The sequence below is a fragment of the Engystomops pustulosus genome, chromosome 4 (genome assembly GCF_040894005.1).
Source record: "Engystomops pustulosus chromosome 4, aEngPut4.maternal, whole genome shotgun sequence".
NCBI classification, from domain to species: Eukaryota; Metazoa; Chordata; class Amphibia; order Anura; family Leptodactylidae; genus Engystomops; species Engystomops pustulosus.
In genome coordinates, this window is record NC_092414.1 from 45,966,557 (window position 1) to 45,990,884 (window position 24,328).

Here is a 24,328-nt window from a genome sequence, read left to right on the forward strand (position 1 = left end):
CCAGATGTTCTAATGCTAAGAACCGACTTAAAACATTTGTGCAACATTTTTGAGACATTTGTAACATGTCGCAAAAAGAGATCTGAAAAAAAAAACATGAATAACCTAAGGAAAAAGTGAGATTGATAAAGTAGCAGATAGAAAAAGGACAAAACAAAAACAAACAGAGATAAGATAAATGAACCCCAGAAGTAATTTTTTTAGTTTAAAATGATTTGATATGATTTATTATATTGAATTATAAATATCAGAGACATTTACAGTTTTTGGCTTTTTTTGTATGCCGAACTTAAAATTAAGATATGATGTAGACATCTAGGCATACAAGATGTGGCACAAAGGGGTTAACCTCATCACTACTACAATTCATGAACCAAAGATAACTATATTTATTCATTGTGTGTCTCTTACCATAACAAGGTTTATGGATTCGCTTTGAGTGCTAAATATAGCCCCTTTTGAGACAAAGATGACCACTCTAAGTTTCACCTCAATAGATGATAGAGTGATAAAATCTATAATTTTATCTACTATTACAGAATTTCATTGTATGAAAACTGAAAAACTGTGATCGACACTTTGTGCATACTTATGTATGCACAAAGTGTCGATCACAGTTTTTCAGTTTTCATACAATGAAATTCTGTAATAGTAGAAATATTTGTGTTTGTCCTAACTTCATGGTATGTTGGAAGTATATTTACTGATGGTAGAAACCAAAGAGCTGATACAATTTTGGACTACGGCTCAGCAGAAAATTCTGTGATGCCAGTCCAGTTTTGTACAATAATAACTTCACACAGTTGCACAAAAACTTTGGACTTGTTCATGCCAGAAAACAGTTTTATACATATTTTCATGACTGTGGGACTGTATTAGGCATTTCCTCAGCAGTGTATACACCATTCAGATCAGGTTAATGATGGATGTTTCTCTCCAAACCCATCCCTCATGTAGTAGAATGATTCAGGTGTGATGATCGAAGATGCTGTAAAACATGATTTGTCTGTTCGTAGCTAATAATATGGATCTGCGTACAATTCATCCAGGAGTGATTCATTTAAGAACAATAAAAATTAAATGAGTCACGGGCTTTTAAATCACATCTTATAACTGTTTTAATAATTCATTTTCATAAGACAAGAGCGATGTCATCTTCATTAGCATTTCACTATACTAATTCATGGCTGAACCTAAGCCCCAGAGAAGAGAATCCTTCTCTAAATAAAAAATAATGCAGTGCCGTATTTCCATAATAATTAATGTCATGAAAAATCTTTTATTAAATCAACTGCCCATAATTACACAGGCAATTTTACTGAGGAAATATCAAAGTTTAATAAATAGTTAATGATCTTCTCTGTACAAAGTGCAGGACGTCTCCATGTAAACTATTAATGATTCTCTCTCGGTTGAGCAGATTAGAACTGAATTGCTACAAGTTTAATTTTCATTGTTTCTTTATTGTCATCTGCAGTAAAAACAACGTAATCACCTGTCGCCCACAGTTATATCAGGCAGCTGCCAGCCTTTTACATTGTGCAACCACTGTTTTACTGTTACACATTGCATTAAAAACTTATGGAATTATATAAGTATTGATTTTGGCTGATTTTTCTCCCCAGATTTATGGTATCATTCCTCTTTTCAGTAACCGAAGTATTCATGTCCAGGGTATGAATGCAATATCTACACCCACTACAGGAAAGTGAAGCAAGTCGTTCTCAGGTTTAGTACAAGATCTCATGCTTATCATTTAGTCCTAGTACAACAGGCAGCAGCTCTTCCTTGCCCTAAATCATAGAACAGTTTAATCATCAAACAAAATCCAGATAGAATAAGAGGTATGTACAGGTAGTACTACAGTAGTACTACCTGAACAAACTTACAGAACCTATCTTGTATGTAACCCGGGAGGGTTACATACAAGATAGGTTCTGTAAGTTTGTTCTTAAGTTGAATTTGTATGTAAGTCGCTACTGTATATTTTATAATTATAAACCCAGACAAATTTCTTTTGGTCTTTGTGACAATTGTATTTTAAATTGTTGGATTGTCATAAGAACCAGGATTAACGATAAAACTAAATTGCAGACACCTTTAATAACTGTTACAGCTGTTTATTGTAGCCTGGGGCTAAAGTGCAGTAAATTACTAACATCCAGAGGTCCGTTTGTAACTAGGGGTCGTCTGTATGTCGGGTGAACTTTTGGAGGTTCTTCAGAGCTATTACAAATTCATGTGGAATAGAAAAATGGAATACCATTTCCAATGATAAGTACAACTCATTTCAAAAATAACATTCCTGATCTGTTACGTTGATGGAAAAATAAAAAAAAATGTAACTCTAGCAAGGTGAAAATAGATCTACATAAAAAATGTAAAAAAATGTAAGTATTCAATCCTTAAGGGGTGACACCTTTCTCACATCGTCTTTCTCACAGATCTGACACCTACTTTTATGGGTTTTAAAGGTTTTTGAATTTTTATATCACATCCTATAGCCCTCACTGTTTATGGAATCATGAGGCAATTCAATGACTTAGACCCTGGGTTGACCTTTTCTTGAATTTTTATTCAGACTATAAAAAGTAGAAGATGGCAATAAGGTTTAGTCTGCATAATATCATGAAAGCCTGCATAAGCATGTTCATTCAAAATTATCAGCCTGCTTATCTGTCAACTATTTCATCTTCATTTATAGGGAACACTAGGTCACTTGCTTGCTCTATACATTAGCATGCATTTCCATAGAAATTATATTAGAATCAGGAGCAGTTAACATTGGTCTTTGCAAATTCAGCATCACCAGCTTTACAACAAAGAAAACTGTGATTTTAGTCTGGCTTCTCTCTTTTAAGACAGATAACACTGAATTACTACATAGAAATAGTTATTTAGATGTTTGTAGCCTTGTACAAATTTTCTTTTGGAATCTTAAATCTGAGCAAAACATGACCTGGAATGACATCTTGCACAATGAAATGAAATCACATGTTCTCAGTCTGACCTCATTGCAACAAGGAGTATGGTAGGTATCATTCCAGGAACCTCCCTGGTATTCACCCTTCAACTTGTACATATATTTTGATTGCAAGGCCTCCTACCCTTTTGGTCCAAGTCCTGGTAAAGTTCCAACAAGGTTAAGAGTCAAGCCATAGGTCAGAACATGTAGTAAAAAAATTTGTGTACTCAATTGCTCCCCTAGATAAAGCACTGGAGTGGGTGCCCAAACACAAACATAACTGTCAAGTACTATTTTACCATAAAATTCATATTCATTCTATTTTCCTAAGACACAACTCACATTATAAACCTACAAACCTCTAGGGACTCTATCTTGCGCAGTAGCTGCATCAGATGCAACCAGTGATTGCAACCACAACATGTTCAGTGAATATGAACTGACTCCAGCTGAACCAACTTCACCACAAGGTATTAAATCAAAGATGACAACCTTAACCTTAGACTACCATTATATGTTCTACTGTGGTAATTTTAGTCATTGGGCATATTCAGAACCATAATTAAATGGGAACTTTGCATATACAATAGTTGGACTTGCTGCAAGCTCAAAGGTTTTTGAGTCTTTCACTTGAACAGTAAAATTCCCAGGATATAAATTATAAGAATGAGATCCATTTTTACTACAGTACATGTGAACATAGAGTACATTTTGTATGATATCTGCTATGGTGATATTAATTGCTACAATTAATTGCAACAATTGACACACTACACATATAGTAGGTACTGTAAATGAAAAATTGGTTACTGGAAAAACTATATTCTACTAGTTGTTTAGGACCAATAAGTGTGTATAGTGATTAAGGGGGTGTGTGGCTAAGCTCAATTATTGTTAAACATGTACTTTTAAACAAAGTGTCTTAATAATTTATGATTCTGAATTTTCCCATATTTAAAACAGTGCAAATACCATATTAGAACATATAATGATACACGTAAGGATATCACCTTTAAATTATATCTTTTGGTGGACTTGGTCCAGCTCCAGTTTTTAGCATTTTCCATTGGTCAAGTTACGTGGTTCCAATGCAACTGCTGCTCATGTGTTGGTTGCGATCACTGAATCAGTACGCATGTACAAGACGTACACAGGAATCCCCAGTGGTTTATGGATTTATAATGTAGGTTTGACAATGGAATTAATTTGAAATAGGGAATGAATATGAATATGATGGTAGGATATTTTATAAGATTGTATTGTTTGTGATTTGGAAACCACTTTAATTTGTATCTTGTGATTATTTGTGTCTATTTTATGTATCAAAATGTTTTTATTTTATCCAATACAATATTGTTATCCAACAGCTTACCCAGGCGAGCAATTAAGCACGAGAACATGGAGGGAAGATTTATTATACACCACTAGCGCCCCCTGTGCCTGGCCAGATACATCAAGAGGCCTATGTAGCCTGAACTGAGAATAAATTCGGTGCACAGTGTGTTGTACAAAATATTTTTTCTTATTTTAAAACATTCCAGCCACAAAATTAAATGTATTTCATTGATAATTTATTTTATAGATCAACAAAAAGTATCAAGTATTTGTGAATTGAAAAGAAAATGATACCTCCTTTTGCAAATTTCTGCATATTAAAAATTTAAATGTGTGGTCTGCAATTGTATTCAGCCCCCTGAGCCAATACTATGTAGTACCACCTTTAGCCACCATGATGGATGGATGATGGATTGGACATCGCTCTGTGAGATGTTCAGAGTACGGGCTATTTTTTTAAACCTAACCTTGCATTATCCTTTGCCACCGCTTTATCCCTGAAATGTCTGGTGTTTCCATGATTTTCAAAATGGTGTTTTTTCACTTATTTCTTCTAACAAACTTCTTAGAACTTTACAAAAAAGTTGTAGTTATATTGAGAATAAATTAATACAGATGTTCTCTATTTAATAATATGGTGACTTTTAAAGGCTATAGGACGCCATTTCCTCATTAGGGTTACCAGACTACAGGGGGCTGAATACAAATGCATGCCCCACTTCTAGTTTTTCATTTTCATTATATACAAATTTAGAAAAGCAGCAATCAATTTCTATGAGAAATAAAATGTCAAAGAAACACATATAAGTTTGTGGCTGTAAAATTTAAAAATGAATAAAAAAAGTTCAAGAGGTATGAATACTTTGGCAATCCATTTGGAACTCCAGCAGTAAAGTCACTACCCAACAGTAAGAGACACTGGATCACTTTACTGGTCACCTTCTGTGTCGCACATAGCAATATGGTGCGGACATATCGTACCGCACCGCTCCGATATGTCCTATCTTTCCCTGTAGTACAGCCCGTACACAATGCATTTCTAAGGAGATGCACCCCGTCCTCCTCTCCATGACGCCGGGTGCATGCGTCTTGTGTGGAAGATCACCTGGGACACCAAAGACGTTAGAATGTGGGAGCACACCACAGGAAAGTCTTCCAATTTAATTTTGTGATAGTCTGAACCACACAGACTCATAGGGACATAAACCTCTATTAAACAGTTCATTAACAGTCATCACACAATTTCCATAATTTGGGCAAATATTAATAAAGAGGGAAGATTATTTATTGTCATTAGCTGCCTATATGATGCTCTGCTGATACATAGTTAAAATGTCTGATAAGCATCACTGAAAAAGTTTCACTAAAGGGCTAAGAGTTAGAACAAACTATGAGGTGAGGGGCTCAGTCATGGAATACACGTCTTTGATTATTGATTGTTATTCATTTTCACATAAATTTAGTTTGACGATTCTTTTAGTTAAAAAAATAGAATGACAAGTAAGACAAAACGTAGATTCATCTTCTTAGTCATTCAGATGAAGGCTGAGATGAAATCCAGTAACAGAACAATCAGCTACCTGTTGCTGATACATTCGTATTGGAATATCTCTGACATAAAAATATTCTGCTGCCACTTATACCATAGAAAGCTCTTTTGAATGTCATATTTCTCTTTTTCTTTCATTCATTTCAAGCTAATTAATTGCAAATAAAATATCACTTAGCAGCCCAAAATGATGAAATGGAATTTGAAATGTGGATTTCTTCTCTCTCATTCCCAGAGGAGGAGTAACACAGACATTTTGTTTGCAGGGACAGCTGTAGCAATGTGCAACATCATTTCCTTGAAGTTAAATTCTGCAATTAATCTTCTCATGTATTTCCAATTAACTTAATTGCTAACCTTGTTGTGCAAAGTAGAAATGCAATTGTGTAACCGCTTCAGGCAACCTCAGGATGAAAATTGAGATAATTAAATTACCGGGCTACAAAAGCCAATGCTTTTTAGTGGGTTGATCATTGTTGTCAGTTTTTTTTACCACAGAGGACCAAAGAAAAATGTTCATAATAAGAAGTGAATGCTTGAAGTCCTTTGGCCAGTAACGGTTAGTTTGTTGTTTTATAATGAATAAAAGTGTTACGTCTTTGCCTGTATCGTCTTCTGTCCGCGGTATGCGGCTTAGAAGGCGTTGAGGTTGTTCAGTGTTCCTGTGTGTGAACTGAGACTGAGATTGCTGCAGGGTTGATTGTTGCACCACACCCGCTTCCCTGCAGTCTAGCAACAGTTAACCTGCTGTGAATGACAGATCCCTCCTCCAGTCACCTTGAGGGGAGGTTCCCCAGTCACCTATATTACTTCCCAGCACAGGTTTCCCAGCGCTGGTAATACTCGTATTTTCAGCTCCCCAGTCCTTTCAGTGTTTTGTTCTTATATTGACTTCTCTGGCATTCTGACTTTGGCTTTCGTTACTGACCTCGGCTCTCGCTTTCTGATTCTGCTTATATATTGCTCTCTCCGTTGTGACCCGGTTTACCTGACTTCGCTACCTTTGTGTATTGTTTGTTTGTCGTGTTCTTTGTCTGCACTGTGGCCTAGGAAGGGATCGTCTTCGTGGTTGTCCCGTATCAATAGGATACCGGAGGCAAGTAGGCAGGTGACAGCATTGGGGGGCTCAGACTTAGGGCTCACTGTCTGGTTTGTTGTCCCTGTATCCCCGAGCCATCATTACAAAAAGTGGATTAAAGTTTAATTGTATCGTATACACTGCTCTGTGAATAGCTATAGAACTGTTTACAGTACTTTCTCCATATAGGATAATAACTAGGCAAACAGTGATGGAAGCAAAATATAGCAGGGGTAATATATTCAGACTGGGGCATCGAGTGTAAATATTTTAAAGGAAATCAACCATTTAAAAAAAAAACAAAAAAAATCTAAGAATACTCACGTACGTTTCTCTTTATCGCGATCCCAGTGCTGTCCTCCAATAGTCTTGACATGCCAGGATCACATACAAAATAAAGTTATAAATAGCAGGCCATAGCACGGCCATAGCATAGCAGGGAGGTGGCGAGGGTGTGCTTAACTAGAAGCCCTGAGCACTGACATCTTGTCCCCTGGCTATGGCCTGCTTTTTATAACTTTATTTTTTAGGTGATCCCGGCGTGTCAAGCTTAGCGGAGGACGGCTCAGGGATAGGACTGAAGAGGGGTGTAGGTGAGGATCCTTGGATGTCTTTTTTTTTTAAATGGTTGATTTCCTTTCTACGGCGCAGAGGTATAAGGAATGTATCAAGAGGCTCACGGGCTGGGGGTTTTTGCATATTGCAGAAAACCCCCACCACTAATAACCGCGGTCGTTGCTTGCGCTAATAACTTGCGGCTATTAACCCCTCCGTTGCTGCCGGCATTTATTAACCCCTCCGTTGCCGCCGCCATCTTTGTTACGATCGCCGCGTCCCCGAACGCCATTGGTGGGGTGGCGATCGGTTGCCATGGTAGCCTCAGGCCTTCGTTTGACCCGAGACTATCTGGCATCTGCAGATTCGTTACAATGAGCCAGTGGCTCATTGTAATGAATGTGCTGCAAAAATGCCACATATTGCAATACAGAAGTATTGCAGTATATGGTAGCAGCGATCTGACCATCTAGAGTTAATGTACCCTAGATGGTCTAAAAAATAGTGAAAAAAAAAAAGTTTAAAAAATTAAAAAAAATAATAAAATATTAAAAATTCAAATCACCCCCCTTTCCCTAGAACTGATATAAAACATAATAAACAGTAAAAATCACAAACTTATTAGGTATCGCCGCGTCCCAAAATGCCCGATCTATCAAAATATAAAAACGGTTACGGCCGGCGGTGACCTCCGAGACGGGAAATGGCGCCCAAATGTCCGAAATGCGACTTTTACACCTTTTTACATCACATAAAAAATGGAATAAAAAATGATCAATATGTCACACAGACCTCAACGTGGTATCAATGAAGACGTCGGATCTTTTCGCAAAAAATGACACCTCATACAGCTCCGTGCGCCAAAGTATGAAAAAGTTATTAGCTTCAGAAGATGGCAAACATTTTTTTTTCTTTTTTGTACACATTCGTTTAATTTTTGAAAATGTATTAAAACACAATAAAACCTATATAAATTTGGTATCACCGCGATTGCACCGAACCAAAGAATAAAGCTGAGGGGTTATTTTGAGTGCACAGTCAAAGTCGTAAAAACTGAGCCCACAAGAACGTTTTTTTTTTTTCAATTTTTCCACATTTGGAATTTTTTTTCAGCTTCGCAGTACACGGCATGTTAAAATAAATAACATTACAGGAAAGTAAAATTTGTAACGCACAAAATAAGCCCTCACATAGGTCTGTCCACGTAAAAATGAAAAAGTTATGGATTTTTGAAGGTGGAGAGCGAGAAATGAGCGAAAAAACCCTGCGTCCTTAAGGGGTTAATACTCCCAGTGGCAGAAAAAGATTTGCCAAAAAAGGGACAAAAAAACATTTGCACAAAAATTGTGCTGAAAAACTCAACTTTAACTCGAGTATATACGGTATGTATAATGTTGTTGGTTAACTTCCCAAAAAAGAAAACCAATGAAGTCAGCATATATACTTCTTACAAAAGGTACAAGTAGTTATATTTGAGGCATATACATAACAAAACTACCGAAATGCACAAAACTCACCAAAATATTTGCACAAGTCTTTTAGGAAATGACCCTTTAGGAAGTGCCCTTTGAACATGTGATGCAGATATGTTCCATTTTGTGCAAACAAAGTAAATCGGCTTCAATTAAACTGCAAAAATGGCTTTGTCAAACACACAAGTGCATTGCCCAGGCATGCCTGTATCATGACCTATAAAACCTTTTAATGACAGATGAAGCAGTAGGATCAAATACATGTTTATTCAAACGTTTTACTAATAATCTTCATATTTTTAAGGAAAAGGGCTGAATGCACATGACCTAGTGCTTAAAATGGGTTACAAATAGGGTAGTTTGCAGTCTGCTTCAACTGGGTGGTGATGGAACTGGTGAGTGCTCCTCACCCCTCCCATCCCCTTACAAGCTAAAAGCCTGCAACATAAATTGTGGCAGAAAAAGGACCTACTCTCTAATTGTGATGCGTCACTGTGCCGTGGGACACAATGGGGCTTATTTACTAAGGGTCCCGCGGTCGCATTTCCATCGGGTTTCCGACCTTTTGAGGACAGGCATTTAGATGGGGATTGAATTTGGCGCCTCGGCGCCGGCTTTCATGCAACAGAAATCGGAGGGCGGGCCATCAGACGATCTGATGGATTCGTGTGAATTAACAATTAAATTGTGTCGCAAGACATACACTTACATGCACCAGGAAGATCCGGGGATACTGAGCGAGGAAACGACATATGCAGGAAAGCGACACAATCCATGATCCTCGGACATTCTGGATTGGGGATTGCGACGTGGCCAGGTAGGTAAATGTGTGTTCACTAGAGATGAGCGAGCACTAAAATGCTCGGGTACTCATTATTCGAGACGAACTTTTCCCGATGCTCGAGTGCTCGTCTCGAATAACGAGCCCCATTGAAGTCAATGGGAGACTCGAGCATTTTTCAAGGGGACCAAGGCTCTGCACAGGGAAGCTTGGCCAAACACCTGGGAACCTCAGAAAAGGATGGAAACACCACGGAAATGGACAGGAAACAGCAGGGGCAGCATTATGCCAAAATTATGGGCAACAGCATGGCCATGACAGAGTGACCGAATGAGGCTAGATAGCATCTAAAACATGCAATAATTGACCCTGACACTATAGGGGACGGCATGCAGAGGCAGCGGCAGCAGTGGCAGGCTAGAGAGTCTCATGGCGACATACCCTAAATGGACTCAGGTTTCACCAAAGGAGGTGAAATGATTTCCTATGTGAACAAAAGGTTGACGGTATATTTAGTCGATAACACAGCATGTTGGCGACATAGTGACCAAGTTCCATAACGTATCTGGTGAAACACCCTAAAAATGAGCCTGACACAGCTCTTTTGATAAGGGGACAACATGTGGAGGCAGCCATGGAGACGACTTCCATGATTAAGAGCGACAGTATGGGGCATTCATATTGCGCTGCTATGATTGCAACTTCAGGTCTCCAGCATGGTGGCGACAGATGGGCCGAGTTCCACTATGTATCTGGTGAAACACCTGAAAATTCTGCCTGACACAGCTCGTTTGATAAGGGGATGATGTGCTGCATATCCTCTCGTGCTCCAGCGTCTGGGGTATAGAGAGTTGAAATGAGACATTGGTGGACGCTGTGGAGGATCGTGGAGGCAAAATGGACAGAAAACAGCAGGGGCAGCATGCATGGATGCCTCTGAGGCTGCCTAATCTTGGGATGGAGCTGGCGGTCCACTGCCAGGCGAGATTTCGCCTGTCCAAGCCCCTGTCTCTCGGCTCCTCCCCACCCAAAATGGGCCTGGGGGCCAGAAGCGTTTACTTTGAAAAAATTATAATTTTCAAAGCAGGCCGGGTCGTTTGAATATTTCACCTAGGAATAATGGAATAGCATAGTGGTTCTATTTTTAATTGTTTTTACGGAAATGGTTCCATGATTAAGAGCGACAGTATGGGGCATCCATATTGCGCTGCTATGATTGCAACTTCAGGTCTCCAGCATGGCGGCGACAGATGGGCCGCGTTCCACTATGTATCTGGTGAAACACCTGAAAATTCTGCCTGACACAGCTCGTTTGATAAGGGGACGATGTATGGAGGCAGTGAACTAGTAGTAGATTAAAGGTGCTGCAGTTAAAACTATGTTAGTCGGATCTTGAGATGGAACTGGCGCTCCGCTGCCAGGTGAGCTTTCGCCAATCCAAGCCCCTGTCTCTAGGCTACTCCCCAAACAGCACTTCTAAGAACCTTTTGTATAAGATCAAGTGTAGTAGCGTTCTTATAAGTTTGGGATATGGCGGGTGAGGGGAATGTAAACAGATGCGCAAGAAGCGCTGAAATAATATCGGTAAATGATAAAAGTTTGCCAGTATATTTTGTGGATTACACAGCAGGGTGGCGACAAAGTTAACAAGTTTGATGTGGAAGCCATGAAAACAACCCAAAATTCTGCCCGACGCTGAAATAATATCCGTAAATGGTAAAAGTTTGCCAGTATATTTTGTGGATTACACAGCAGGGTGGCGACAAAGTTAACAAGTTTTATGTGGAATGCCCTGTAATAGCTCTTGGGCAGTGTGCCTTTTATCGCCTAGGCTCAGCAGTTTGAGCACCGCCTGCTGTCGCTTAGCGACGGCACTGCTGCTGTGCCTAGAGCTACCGATTGATGGCGCCATGCCCACGGATTGTAATTCGGAGGAGGAGGAGGTGGAGGAGGGGTGGGAGGAGGAGGAGGTATAGTAGGCCTTTGAGACCTGGACCGAGGTAGGCCCCGCAATCCTCTGCGTCGGCAGTATATGACCAGCCCCAGGGTCAGACTCGGTCCCAGCCTCCACCAAGTTAAGTGTAGTAGCTTTCTTATAAGTTTGGGATATGGCGGGTGAGGGGAATGTAAACAGATGCGCAAGAAGCGCTGAAATAATATCCGTAAATGGTAAAAGTTTGGCAGTATATTTTGTGGATTACACAGCAGTGTAATCAACAGATGCGCAAGAAGCGCTGAAATAATATCGGTTAATCGTTAAAGTTTGCCAGTATATTTTGTGGATAACACAGCAGGGTGGCGACAAAGTTAACAACTTTGATGTGGAATCCATGAAAACAACCCAAATTTCTGCCTGACACACGTCGTTTGATAAGGGGACGATGTATGGAGGCAGCTATATGGACGACTTTTGGAGGTAGCAATGGAGACAACGTGTGGAGGCTGCTATGGAGACAATTTAATTTGGATAGTGCCTGTATGTGGCAGTCCAAAAAAGTTTTCAAACCAGAGGAGCAGGTATGTGGCCCTCCAGAAAAATGAAATAGATTGAGTGCCTGTATGTGGCAGTCCAAAAAAGTTTTCAAACCAGAGGAGCAGGTAGGTGGCCCTCCAGAAAAATGAAATAGATTGAGTGCCTGTATGTGGCAGTCCAAAAAAGTTTTCAAACCAGAGGAGCAGGTAGGTGGCCCTCCAGAAAAATTGAATAGATTGAGTGCCTGTATGTGGCAGTCCCAAAAATTGTTTAAAACAGAGGACCGGGTAGGTGGCCCTCCAGAAAAATTAAATGCATAAAGTACTATAGCTAGAGCCAGTGGGCCCTGTCAAAAAATAGCCAGTTTCCTCTGCTTTAGTGTACAAAGAGGAGGAGAAGGAGGAAAATGAGGAGGAGGAGTGCATAAATTATTCAGGTTGAGCTTCCTTCACCTGGTGGAGATTGGAAATTATGAGAAATCCAGGCTTTATTCATCTTAATAAGCGTCAGCCTGTCAGCGCTGTCAGTCGACAGGCGTGTACGCTTATCGGTGATAATGCCACCAGCTGCACTGAAAACCCGCTCGGACAACACGCTAGCGGCAGGGCAGGCAAGAACCTCCAAGGCGTACAGCGCCAGTTCGTGCCACATGTCCAGCTTTGAAACCCAGTAGTTGTAGGGAGCTGTGTGATCATTTAGGACGATGGTATGGTCAGCTACGTACTCCCTCACCATCTTTCTGTAAAGATCAGCCCTACTGTGCCGAGACTGGGGACAGGTGACAGTGTCTTGCTGGGGTGACATAAAGCTGGCAAAAGCCTTGTAAAGCGTACCCTTGCCAGTGCTAGACAAGCTGCCTGCTCGCCTGCTCTCCCTTTGCTACTTGTCCCGCAGAACTACGCACTCTGCCGCTAGCGCTGTCAGAAGGGAAATACTGTTTCAGCTTGTGCACCAGGGCCTGCTGGTATTCATGCATTCTCACACTCCTTTCCTCTCCAGGGATGAGAGTGGAAAGATTTTGCTTGTACCGTGGGTCCAGGAGAGTGAATACCCAGTAATCGGTGCTGGAATAAATTCTTTGAACGCGAGGGTCACGGGATAGGCAGCCTAGCATGAAATCTGCCATATGCGCCAGGGTCCCAACGCGCAAGAATTCACTCCCCTCACTGGCCTGACTGCCCATTTCCTCCTCCTCCAACTCCTCTTCTTCTGCCCATACACGCTGAACAGTGAAGGACTGAACAATGGTCCCCTCTTGTGTCTCGCCAACATTCTCCTCCTCTTCCTCCTCATCTTCCTCCACCTCCTCCGATATGCGCTGAGAAACAGACCCGAGGGTGCTTTGGCTATCAACAAGGGAATCTTCTTCCCCCGTCTCTTGTGACGAGCGCAAAGCTTCCGACTTCATGCTGATCAGAGTTTTTCAACAGGCCAAGCAGCGGGATGGTGAGGCTGATGATGGCGGCATCGCCACTGACCATCTGTGTTGACTCCTCAAAGTTACTCAGCACCTGACAGATATCAGATATCCACGTCCACTCCTCATTGTAGACTTGAGGAAGCTGACTGACGTGACTACCAGTTCTGGTGGAAGTTGACATCTGGCAGTCTACAATCGCTCTGCGCTGCTGGTAAACTCTGGATAACATGGTTAATGTTGAATTCCACCTCGTGGGCACGTCGCACAACAGTCGGTGAGCGGGCAGTTGGAGGCGGCGCTGCGCTGCCCTGAGAGTGCCAGCATCTGTGCTGGACTTCCTGAAATGCGCACAGATGCGGCGCACCTTCGTGAGCAAATCAGACAGATTGGGGTATGTCTTGAGGAAACGCTGAACTATCAGATTTAACACATGGGCCAGGCATGGCACATGTGTCAATCTGCCGAGTTGCAGAGCCGCCACCAGGTTACGGCCGTTGTCACACACAACCATGCCTGGCTTCAGGTTCAGCGGTGCCAGCCACGGATCAGTCTGCGCCTTGATGCCCTGTAATAGTTCTTGGGCGGTGTGCCTTTTATCGCCTAGGCTCAGCAATTTTAGCACCGCCTGCTGTCGCTTAGCGACGGCACTGTTGCTGTGCCTAGAGCTAGCGACTGATGGCGCCATGCCCACGGATGGTAGTTCGGAGGAGGAGGTGGAGGAGGGGTGGGAGGAGGAGGAGGCATAGTAGGCCTGAAACACCTGGACCGAGGTAGGCCCCGCAATCCTCGGCGTCGGCAGTATATGACCAGCCGCAGGGTCAGACTCGGTCCCAGCCTCCACCAAGTTAACCCAATGTGCCGTCAGGGATATATAGTGGCCCTGCCCGGCAGCACTCGTCCACATGTCCGTGGTCAGGTGGACCTTGTCAGAAACGGCGTTGGTCAGTGCATGGATGATGTTGTCTGACACGTGATGGTGCAGGGCTGGGACGGCACATCGGGAAAAGTAGTGGCGGCTGGGGACCGAATACCGAGGGGCGGCCGCCGCCATGAGGTTGCGAAAGGCCTCGGTCTCTACTAGCCTATAGGGCAGCATCTCCAGGCTAAGCAATCTGGAGATGTGGACATTAAGGGCTTGGGCGTGCGGGTGGGTTGCACTATATTTCCTTTTCCGCTCCAGCGTCTGGGGTATGGAGAGCTGAACGCCGGTGGATGCTGTGGAGGATCGTGGAGGCGACGATGGGGTTTTTGTGCCAGGGTCCTGGGCAGGGGGCTGACTATCAGCTGACACAGGGGAAGGAGCAGTGGTGTGCACGGCCGGAGGTGAACGGGCTTGGTGCCACTGAGTGGGGTGTTTAGCATTCATATGCCTGCGCATACTGGTGGTAGTTAAGCTAGTAGTGGTGGAGCCCCTGCTGATCCTGGTTTGGCAAAGGTTGCACACCACAGTCCGTCGGTCATCCGGTGTTTCCTTAAAGAACCTCCAGACTTCTGAAAATCTAGCCCTCGCCGCGGGAGCCCTCGCCACGGGAGCTTCACTACGTGACACATTTGGCGCTGATGCACCAGCTCTGGCCCTGCCTCTCCGTCTGGCCCCACCACTGCCTCTTCCAACCTGTTCTGGTCGAGGACTCTCCTCCGTCTCAGAAGCACTGTGTTCACCCGGCCTCTTAACCCAGCTTGGGTCTGTCACCTCATCATCCTCCGATCCCTCAGTCTGCTCCCCCCTCGGACTTCCTGCCCTGACAACAACTTCACCACTGTCTGACAACCGTGTCTCCTCATCGTCGGACACCTCTTTACACACTTCTTCCACTACGTCAAGAAGGTCATCATCACCCACAGACTGCGACTGGTGGAAAACCTGGGCATCGGAAAATTGCTCAGCAGCAACCGGACAAGTGGTTTGTGACCGTGGGAAAACAGTTCCTCAGAGTATGCCGGTTCAAATGCCAAATTTTCCTGGGAGGGGGCAGACTGGGGGGGAGGAGGCTGAGGTGCAGGAGCTGGAGGAGTGCCGATTTCGGTGACATGGGTGGACTGCGTGGAAGACTGACTGGTGGACAAATTGCTCGAAGCATTGTCGGCAATCCACGACATCACCTGTTCGCACTGTTCTGGCCTCAACAGTGCTCTACCACGAGTCCCAGTAACTTGAGACATGAACCTAGGGAGTGTAGCTCTGCGGCGTTCCCCTGCTCCCTCATCAGCAGGTGGTGTCTCACCCCGCCCAGGACCACGGCCTCTGACCCCTGCAGTAGTTGGACGCCCACGTCCCCGCCCTCGTCCTCTACCCCTAGCCCTCGGGTTAAACATTTTGAAAATGAAAGTTATAACTTTAATTTTTTTTTTACTTTTTTTTTTTTGTGTGTTTTTTAGTTTTTAAAACCAAACGATGCTATCCTATTTCTATGGCTATTTTCTAGCCAACTATGAAAGCACACTGCTATGCCAGATGAGATGACGCTGAGTTATGAAAAAATAAACGTAAAATAAAAAGCAAATGGCAGACTGTGCCTAATTTCAATCCAACCCCTAATAAATTGTCCCACTTCGGTCTTTGCGATGGATATGTGCGTCACTAAGCGCTAAACACAACGGTCGCAAGTCTCACTGCAAATTCCTCACAATATGGTAGTAGATGCACTACAGCAAGGCCAGCCACCAGCAGCTCAACCAGAAATAAAATATATAACGCTATTGTAGGCCTAATGGCTATTTTCTAGCCAAGTATGAAAGCACACTGCTATGCCAGATGAGATGACGCTGAGTTATGAAAAAATAAACGTAAAATAAAAAGTAAATGGCAGACTGTGCCTAATTGAAATCCAACCCCTAATAAATTGTCCCACTTCGGTCTTTGCGATGGATATGTGCGTCACTAAGCGCTAAACACAACGGTCGCAAGTCTCACTGCAAATTCCTCACAATATGGTAGTAGATGCACTACAGCAAGGCCAGCCACCAGCAGATCAACCAGAAATAAAATATATAACGCTATTGTAGGCCTAAGTAAGCCGTTTGGATTCTCCTATGGCTATTTTCTAGCCAAGTATGAAAGCACACTGCTATGCCAGATGAGATGACGCTGAGTTATGAAAAAATAAACGTAAAATAAAAAGAAACTGGCAGACTGTGCCTAATTGAAATCAAACCCCTAATAAATTTTCCCACTTTGGTGTTTGAGGTGGATATGTGTGTCACTAAGAGCTAAACACAACGGTAGCAAGTCCCCCTGCAAATTCCTCACAATATGGTACTAGCTGCAAATAATAAAAAAAAATGTATAACGTTATTGTAGCCCTAAGAAGGGCTGTTGGGTTCTTGTAGAATCACTCCTGCCTAACACTATTCTAATAGAACAGCCTAACGCTTTCCCTGACCAGCAGCAGCTCTCTCCCTAGCGGCATCCAGACACAGAATGATCCGAGCAGCGCAGGCAGGGGCTAGTCTATTCCAGGGTCACCTGATCTGGCCAGCCAACCACTGCTATCGATGTGTAAGGGTACCACGTCATGCTGGGTGGAGTGCAGAGTCTCCTGGCTTGTGATTGGCTCTGTTTCTGGCCGCCAAAAAGCAAAACGGCGGGAGATGCCATTTTCTCGAGCGGGCGAAGTATTCATCCGAGCAACGAGCAGTTTCGAGTACGCTAATGCTCGAACGAGCATCAAGCTCGGACGAGTATGTTCGCTCATCTCTAGTGTTCACCACATTGTGATCCTGCATAATAGAAGTCTATAGCGCTGTGAGCTACCTACCATTTTTGTGCCTAACTCAGGGCTACAATTTACGGTTGTGTGCATGAGACCTAAATTGACTTCTTAAAAAAAAAAAAAAATCTGTAAAGCTCCTTTTATCCAATATTGTCACTTACATTTATATCTTCCAAATCTAAGAAATTTAATATTACTCCGTTGCGCTTCCAAATGATGGGAGGACGTAGTGTTCCATGAATTGCACAGGTAAGTACAGTACTTAATCCAACGGTTACAGTCGTCACACTGACCTCCTTATTCTGGTCAAGGGTCAGCTGGACCACCTCTGGAAAGAGAAGAAGGGATAAAGAACAAACATTTTAAATGAAGTCCATGGTTATATCTTGAGTGTATATCTTTATGATCAAAACAGGGGGCAGGGGATTTATCAAAAGTATGCCAAAAGATGTTACAATAAGTGCAAAATCTAGGCAGTCATATTCTGCACAAGATTTATCAACAAGTCTGATCCTGATATAATGTGATATAATGAGCCGCGCACCTTTGTAACCATGGAAAGATTTATGTCCACTGCAAATAAACAATGAAGCTTCCAATATAATGACAACAAGCACATATCTAGAAAACTGTCGAGACTTGATACAGAAAGTGTATTGGAAAATTTTATAGCTTTTCATTATTCAAACAATATCAATTCCTTGCTGAAATGGGAACACCCCTTTGACATATTCCCTATCCAATGGATCAACTCCTGTAGCACTTATAGATAGCATGGCTAATGCTTACTTAACATACACTTCACATCAGTTAATACAAACCTTCCAAAAGTTTCAAAGGAAATATTGTAAAACATGCAAAGTACTTTGTATTTTTGTTTTGCCCTTTCCTTGCCCTTTAACCTTAAAATCCCATGGGCATCTGGAGACATTACCAACTCTACCTGATAAGAGACAATGTAAATATCATCCTCAATATTCTCCTGAAAATCGAAGAGACCACAAGTACTGTATACTGTATGTACCTCAGCCTTTGTGGTACATACAATTACATCTTACATATAATCAAACATTACATAATAATTACATATACATCTAATATATTACTTCTGGGGGTGTAATTATTATGGGCTCTATCTAGGCTCACATGGGCCAACAGAACAGAGGGATATCAAGAATTTCTTAGCATCAAAGGTAGAAGCTTCCGGACCACACAGGCGACTTTTGTGGTGCTGAGCGCCAAAAACAGTAACGTAGGAGCTTGTAGCAATCCAAAAGAAAACAGCTTTATTCAGCTTTAAAACATTTACAGGAACAAAAATAACAAACAGCTTAGCCTCTACTTAAGGCACTACCTCCCTTCTAGGTTCAAGGAACACTACTGGGGTTCCTCCTCAGCGCTCTGGCTCTTGGTTAGCTCAACCAAACATTGTCCTTACTGGATTCCAGTCCTCTTGGGACAGACCACCTGTCTGTCTCCAACTGGTCCCAAGTCCTCCTGATGACTGCAGGACACAAAGCACTGGCTTGCAGTGAGCTCTCCCTCTGGAGTTGGTCAGGGAAGGGAGTGGTCAAGGTCCTTTTTAACCCTGGTTGTGGGTCGCTCTCCAGCGCCCACTAGGTTCACACTCTTACAATAGAAAGAAATAAGGTAATGTTATATATTGTAATATGTTATCAGTAATTACTGAAAAATACAAGGGTGGTTTAAAAGAAACGAAAGCATACAGAAAATATGTGATTTACAAGGTGTCAATATCTTCTATAGTATGCTGTGGGTTACAGGTTCTCAAACATTTACTTAAAACAAAATAGATTTTGCCATTATAACAGAGACAGGACTGCACTGCTTCAATGACATGTAAATTCACACTTTTACATCTGCTTAACATATTTCTTTTTCATCTTTAATCCTGTCTGGGGGTTTATTTTCTGCTAAATGAATGTTCGGCTGCCTCCTCAACGTTTCTTCTAATCACATCTTGCAAGGTGTTACATGTGGTGTTGATTTATCACAGGAGTCTTCTTCCTAGTGTCATCTGCAGACTGCCAATGGCAATCATAATTTAACAATAAGACATCTATAATTGAGGTCATTGGAGGGAGCAGGTATAAATGAGTACATACAGATCTAACCACATGGATTGTGAATGTGCTACAAATAATTCTCTCTGCAGAGACACCTCATACTGTAATTCTCAAGCCTGTCATTTCTGCTATGTTAGCTGTATGCATTTCTATGGCTACTATTCAATAAATTATCAATATGTCAAACTGACACCACCTTATAATTATATTCTTGAAGAATCATGTTAATGAAATATCAACTACATGCCTGTAGTGATATTATTAAAATTCTGTGTATTAATGAGATTTATGTTTAAATGGGATGGAGGTATTTACCCAGGCAGAGCTCCTCAAAATAATCAGATGTAAATTTAAAGAGGAAAATATGTCATGAAAAATGGGGCAGCATGAAGCAGTATTATTCCTGTAAAAACGGCCAACTTCATTTTAAGTCAGTGGAATTTGTTGATGTTATTAGTATCCATAATTTGAAGCTGGAACTCCATTGTAATGTATTTCCTTCACCTACAAATGATAAAGGCTTTGTGAAGTAACTAAGAAAACCTCAAATTCTCCAACTTGATAGCCACTCCAAAAGCCAAATCTCACTCTCATCCCAATTTCTCATTGTCCATACTGAGGGACAGATATGTTAATCCAGATTCAAATTCCCATATGGTGGGGAGTTCTTTAGGTACCAAACTTCAGAAAACATTTACTAGATGATAAAAAACTAGTGAGGAAACATGTGAAGTGAAGTCTGGCAAGAAATGTAATTGAAGCATGTGTCCATTTACAGTATAAGCTCAATGTACGACAAAATCTCATTAAAGGAAACCTACCATTTGATTTGATGCAAGGTCCTGATTTTTATAATAGTTTTTTCAGCAAAACCACTTTTTCAGCTCAGAGATTAAACATGATATGTACCTGCATCAGTGTAGCTACAGCATTCTAAAGGTATGTTTGCTTCATAAGGCTACATTCACACGATGTATGCCCGTCACACCGTAGTACGGCGGGTATACATCGGCAACAGGGGAAGAGGGGCAGGGGATGAGCACTGCTCACCCCCCCCCCCCCCTCCATAGGAATACAGAGCGCACGGCGCCATATTCCATAGAAAGATAGGACATGTCCTATCTTTCTACAGGCTATGGAACGGTATGGCGCCGCACGTGTGCAGCACCGTACTGACCCTTACGGCGCCGTGAGCCCATAGAAGTGTATGGGGGACGTATATATGCCTTATAAATATAAATATATAAATACATATATATAAATATATAAATACGTCGGCCGTATATACGCCCCCCATACGTTCATGTGAATGTAGCCTAATACATGAAATTAAAGCAGTAGATTTTCTTTAAACCCGAAACAAGCCGTAACTGATATATACATTAGATGTGGGATTGTCCTTTACAAGTGGTGCCATTTCTTCTGTTGCTTCATTCCCTTGCGGCCACAGATCATTCAGATGCTCCTTAGAGCGTTGTACCCCCTTTAAGTAAATATAATTCCGATGACAGAAAAATGCTGCCTGCCAAGGAAAAAGAGGTATCTGAGATGCCAATGTTAAGATGTATTTATATCCGTACAGCACATTTATGCTGGATGGGCGCTGAGTATTACTCATTACTTTTTGGGGAGAAAATGGAAAAATGATGAGGAATGTGATGTGCCGCTTTACTCTGTGGAGGTATAGGATGAACACGTTTTCTTTTGTAACGATACAACTTTACCAGAAGTCTAATTTTCACTGTATGTATTCTTCCTCAATAAAATTTTGATTAAAAAGAGAAACCTATATTAACTACTGTAGGGATTCACTCAAATGGTAGCCTTTAGAGAAGCGCCAGACAGCAGTCTTTCAGGTGAACAAAACAGGTGTCTTTATTTAGACATAAAAATAACAGGGAAAAGGGCTTGCTCCATCCGTCAAAACAAAATGCATAGTCCATATGATAAATCTCAGTCCATGTTGTCAAGCACAGTTCACATTCACAGACACAGTACCGTACTTCACCCTCCTGGGTTAGGAGCACCTTTTCAGTCCTCAGACTTCCCCAAACAGCAAGGCTCAGCTCTGGCTCTGCTATTCCCTGTGTTCCACTCAGCTACACACAGGTAGGGAACCACCCACCCTTCTCCTGACACAGGTGGCTTTACATAGGGCTGCAAGCCCTGGCCTGGAACGTGGGAGCAGCCATCCCACCCAGCACTGTGACTGCTTCAGAAAAAACCCATCCCGGATCAGCTGTATTGCAGCTATGCTAAAATAACAAAAGTGTGTCAGTGGCCGAACGCCGCCGACACCAGCAATACTGGTTTTTACTTCACCGAGGCCAGGCACCACGGTGACACGTATCTACCATCCACCACAACACCTTGTGCCTTTCTACATACCCCCCCCCTCTGCCCAACACAGGGGGTCTGGGCACCTTCAGCCAGCATGCAATAAACCCTAGACAGCGCATCTGCGTTACCTTGTAATTTTCCAGGCCTATGCTCCACTGTAAAATTAAAGTCTTGCAAAGCCAAGAACCAACGGGTCACACGGGCATTGTTACCCTTTTTCTCCCTTAGCCATTTCAGAGGAGCGTGGTCTGATACCAGCCTGAACTTTCGACCCAGGAGGTAGTGCTGGAATTAGAGATGAGCGAGCACTAAAATGCTCGGGTACTCGTTATTCGAGACGAACTTTTCCCGATGCTCGAGTGCTCGTCTCGAATAACGAGCCCCATTGAAGTCAATGGGAGACTCGAGCATTTTTCAAGGGGACCAAGGCTCTGCACAGGGAAGCTTGGCCAAACACCTGGGAACCTCAGAAAAGGATGGAAACACCACGGAAATGGACAGGAAACAGCAGGGGCAGCATGCATGGATGCCTCTGAGGCTGCTTAATCGCACCATTATGCCAAAACTATGGGCAACAGCATGGCCATGACAGAGTGACAGAATGAAGCTAGATAGCATGTAAAACATCCAATAATTGACCCTGACACTATAGGGGACGGCATGCAGAGGCAGCGGCAGCAGCGGCAGGCTAGAGAGTGGCATGGCGACATACTCTAAATGGACTCAGGCTTCAAACCAATGGGTGGCAGAGAAGAACCAAAGGAGGTGAGCAAGAAGCGCTCAAATAATATCGGTACATGATAAAAGTTTGCCAGTATATTTTGTGGATTACACAGCAGGGTGGCGACAAAGTTAACATGGAAGCCATGAAAACAACCCAAAATTCTGCCTGACACAGCTCGTTTGATAAGGGGACCATGTATGGAGGCAGTGAACTAGTAGTAGATTAAAGGTGCTGCAGTTAAAACTATGTTAGTTGGATCTTGGCATGGAGCTGGCGCTCCGCTACCAGGCGAGCTTTCGCCAATCCAAGCCCCTGTCTCTAGGCTAATCCCCAAACAGCACTTCTAAGAACCTTTTGTATAAGATCAAGTGTAGTAGCGTTCTTATAAGTTTGGGATATGGCGGGTGAGGGGAATGTAAACAGATGCACAAGAAGCGCATGATGCGCATGGAGCTGGCGCTCCGCTGCCAGGTGAGCTTTCGCCAATCCAAGCCCCTGTCTCTAGGCTACTCCCCAAACAGCACTTCTAGGAACCTTTTGTATAAGATCAAGTGTAGTAGCGTTCTCATAAGTTTAGGATATGCCGGGTGAGGGGAATGTAAACAGATGCGCAAGAAGCGCTGAAATAATATTGGTAAATGATAAAAGTTTGCCAGTATATTTTGTGGATAACACAGCAGGGTGGCGACAAAGTTAACAACTTTGATGTGGAATCCATGAAAACAACCCAAATTTCTGCCTGACACACCTCGTTTGGAGGTAGCAATGGAGACAACGTGTGGAGGCTGCTATGGAGACAATTTAATTTGGATAGTGCCTGTATGTGGCAGTCCAAAAAAGTTTTCAAACCAGAGGAGCAGGTAGGTGGCCCTCCAGTAAAATGGAATAGATTGAGTGCCTGTATGTGGCAGTCCAAAAAAGTTTTCAAACCAGAGGAGCAGGTAGGTGGCCCTCCAGTAAAATGGAATAGATTGAGTGCCTGTATGTGGCAGTCCAAAAAAGTTTTCAAACCAGAGGAGCAGGTAGGTGGCCCTCCAGTAAAATGGAATAGATTGAGTGCCTGTATGTGGCACTCCCAAAAATTGTTTAAAACAGAGGAGTGGGTAGGTGGCCCTCCAGAAAAATTGAATAGATTGAGTGCCTGTATGTGGCACTCCCAAAAATTTTTTAAAACAGAGGACCGGGTAGGTGGCCCTCCAGAAAAATTAAATGCATAAAGTACTATAGCTAGAGCCAGTGGGCCCTGTCAAAAAATAGCCAGTTTCCTCTGCTTTACTGTACAAAGAGGAGGAGAAGGAGGAAAATGAGGAGGAGGAGGAGGAGTGGATCAATTATTCAGGTTGAGCTTCCTTCACCTGGTGGAGATTGGAAATTATGAGAAATCCATGCTTTATTCATCTTAATAAGCGTCAGCCTGTCAGCGCTGTCAGTCGACAGGCGTGTACGCTTATCGGTAATGATGCCACCAGCTGCACTGAAAACCCGCTCGGACAAGACGCTAGCGGCAGGGCAGGCAAGAACCTCCAAGGCGTACAGCGCCAGTTCGTGCCACATGTCCAGCTTTGAAACCCAGTAGTTGTAGGGAGCTGTGTGATCATTTAGGACGATGGTATGGTCAGCTACGTACTCCCTCACCATCTTTCTGTAAAGATCAGCCCTACTGTGCCGAGACTGGGGACAGGTGACAGTGTCTTGCTGGGGTGACATAAAGCTGGCAAAAGCCTTGTAAAGCGTACCCTTGCCAGTGCTGGACAAGCTGCCTGCTCGCCTACTCTCCCTCGCTACTTGTCCCGCAGAACTACGCACTCTGCCGCTAGCGCTGTCAGAAGGTAAATA

The 24,328-nt window shown here is 42.8% G+C and overlaps 1 protein-coding gene across 2 annotated transcripts in view; it reads right to left on the reverse strand.

Annotated features, from left to right (window-relative positions):
• Positions 1 to 24,328, reverse strand: part of FSTL4 (follistatin like 4) — a 590,275-nt gene that overhangs the window by 71,623 nt on the left and 494,324 nt on the right. For both annotated transcript variants that reach the window (XM_072145816.1, XM_072145815.1), the window contains exon 7: positions 17,503 to 17,669. In XM_072145816.1, the coding sequence (XP_072001917.1) occupies positions 17,503 to 17,669 (167 nt within the window). The remainder of the gene's footprint in view (positions 1 to 17,502; positions 17,670 to 24,328) is intronic.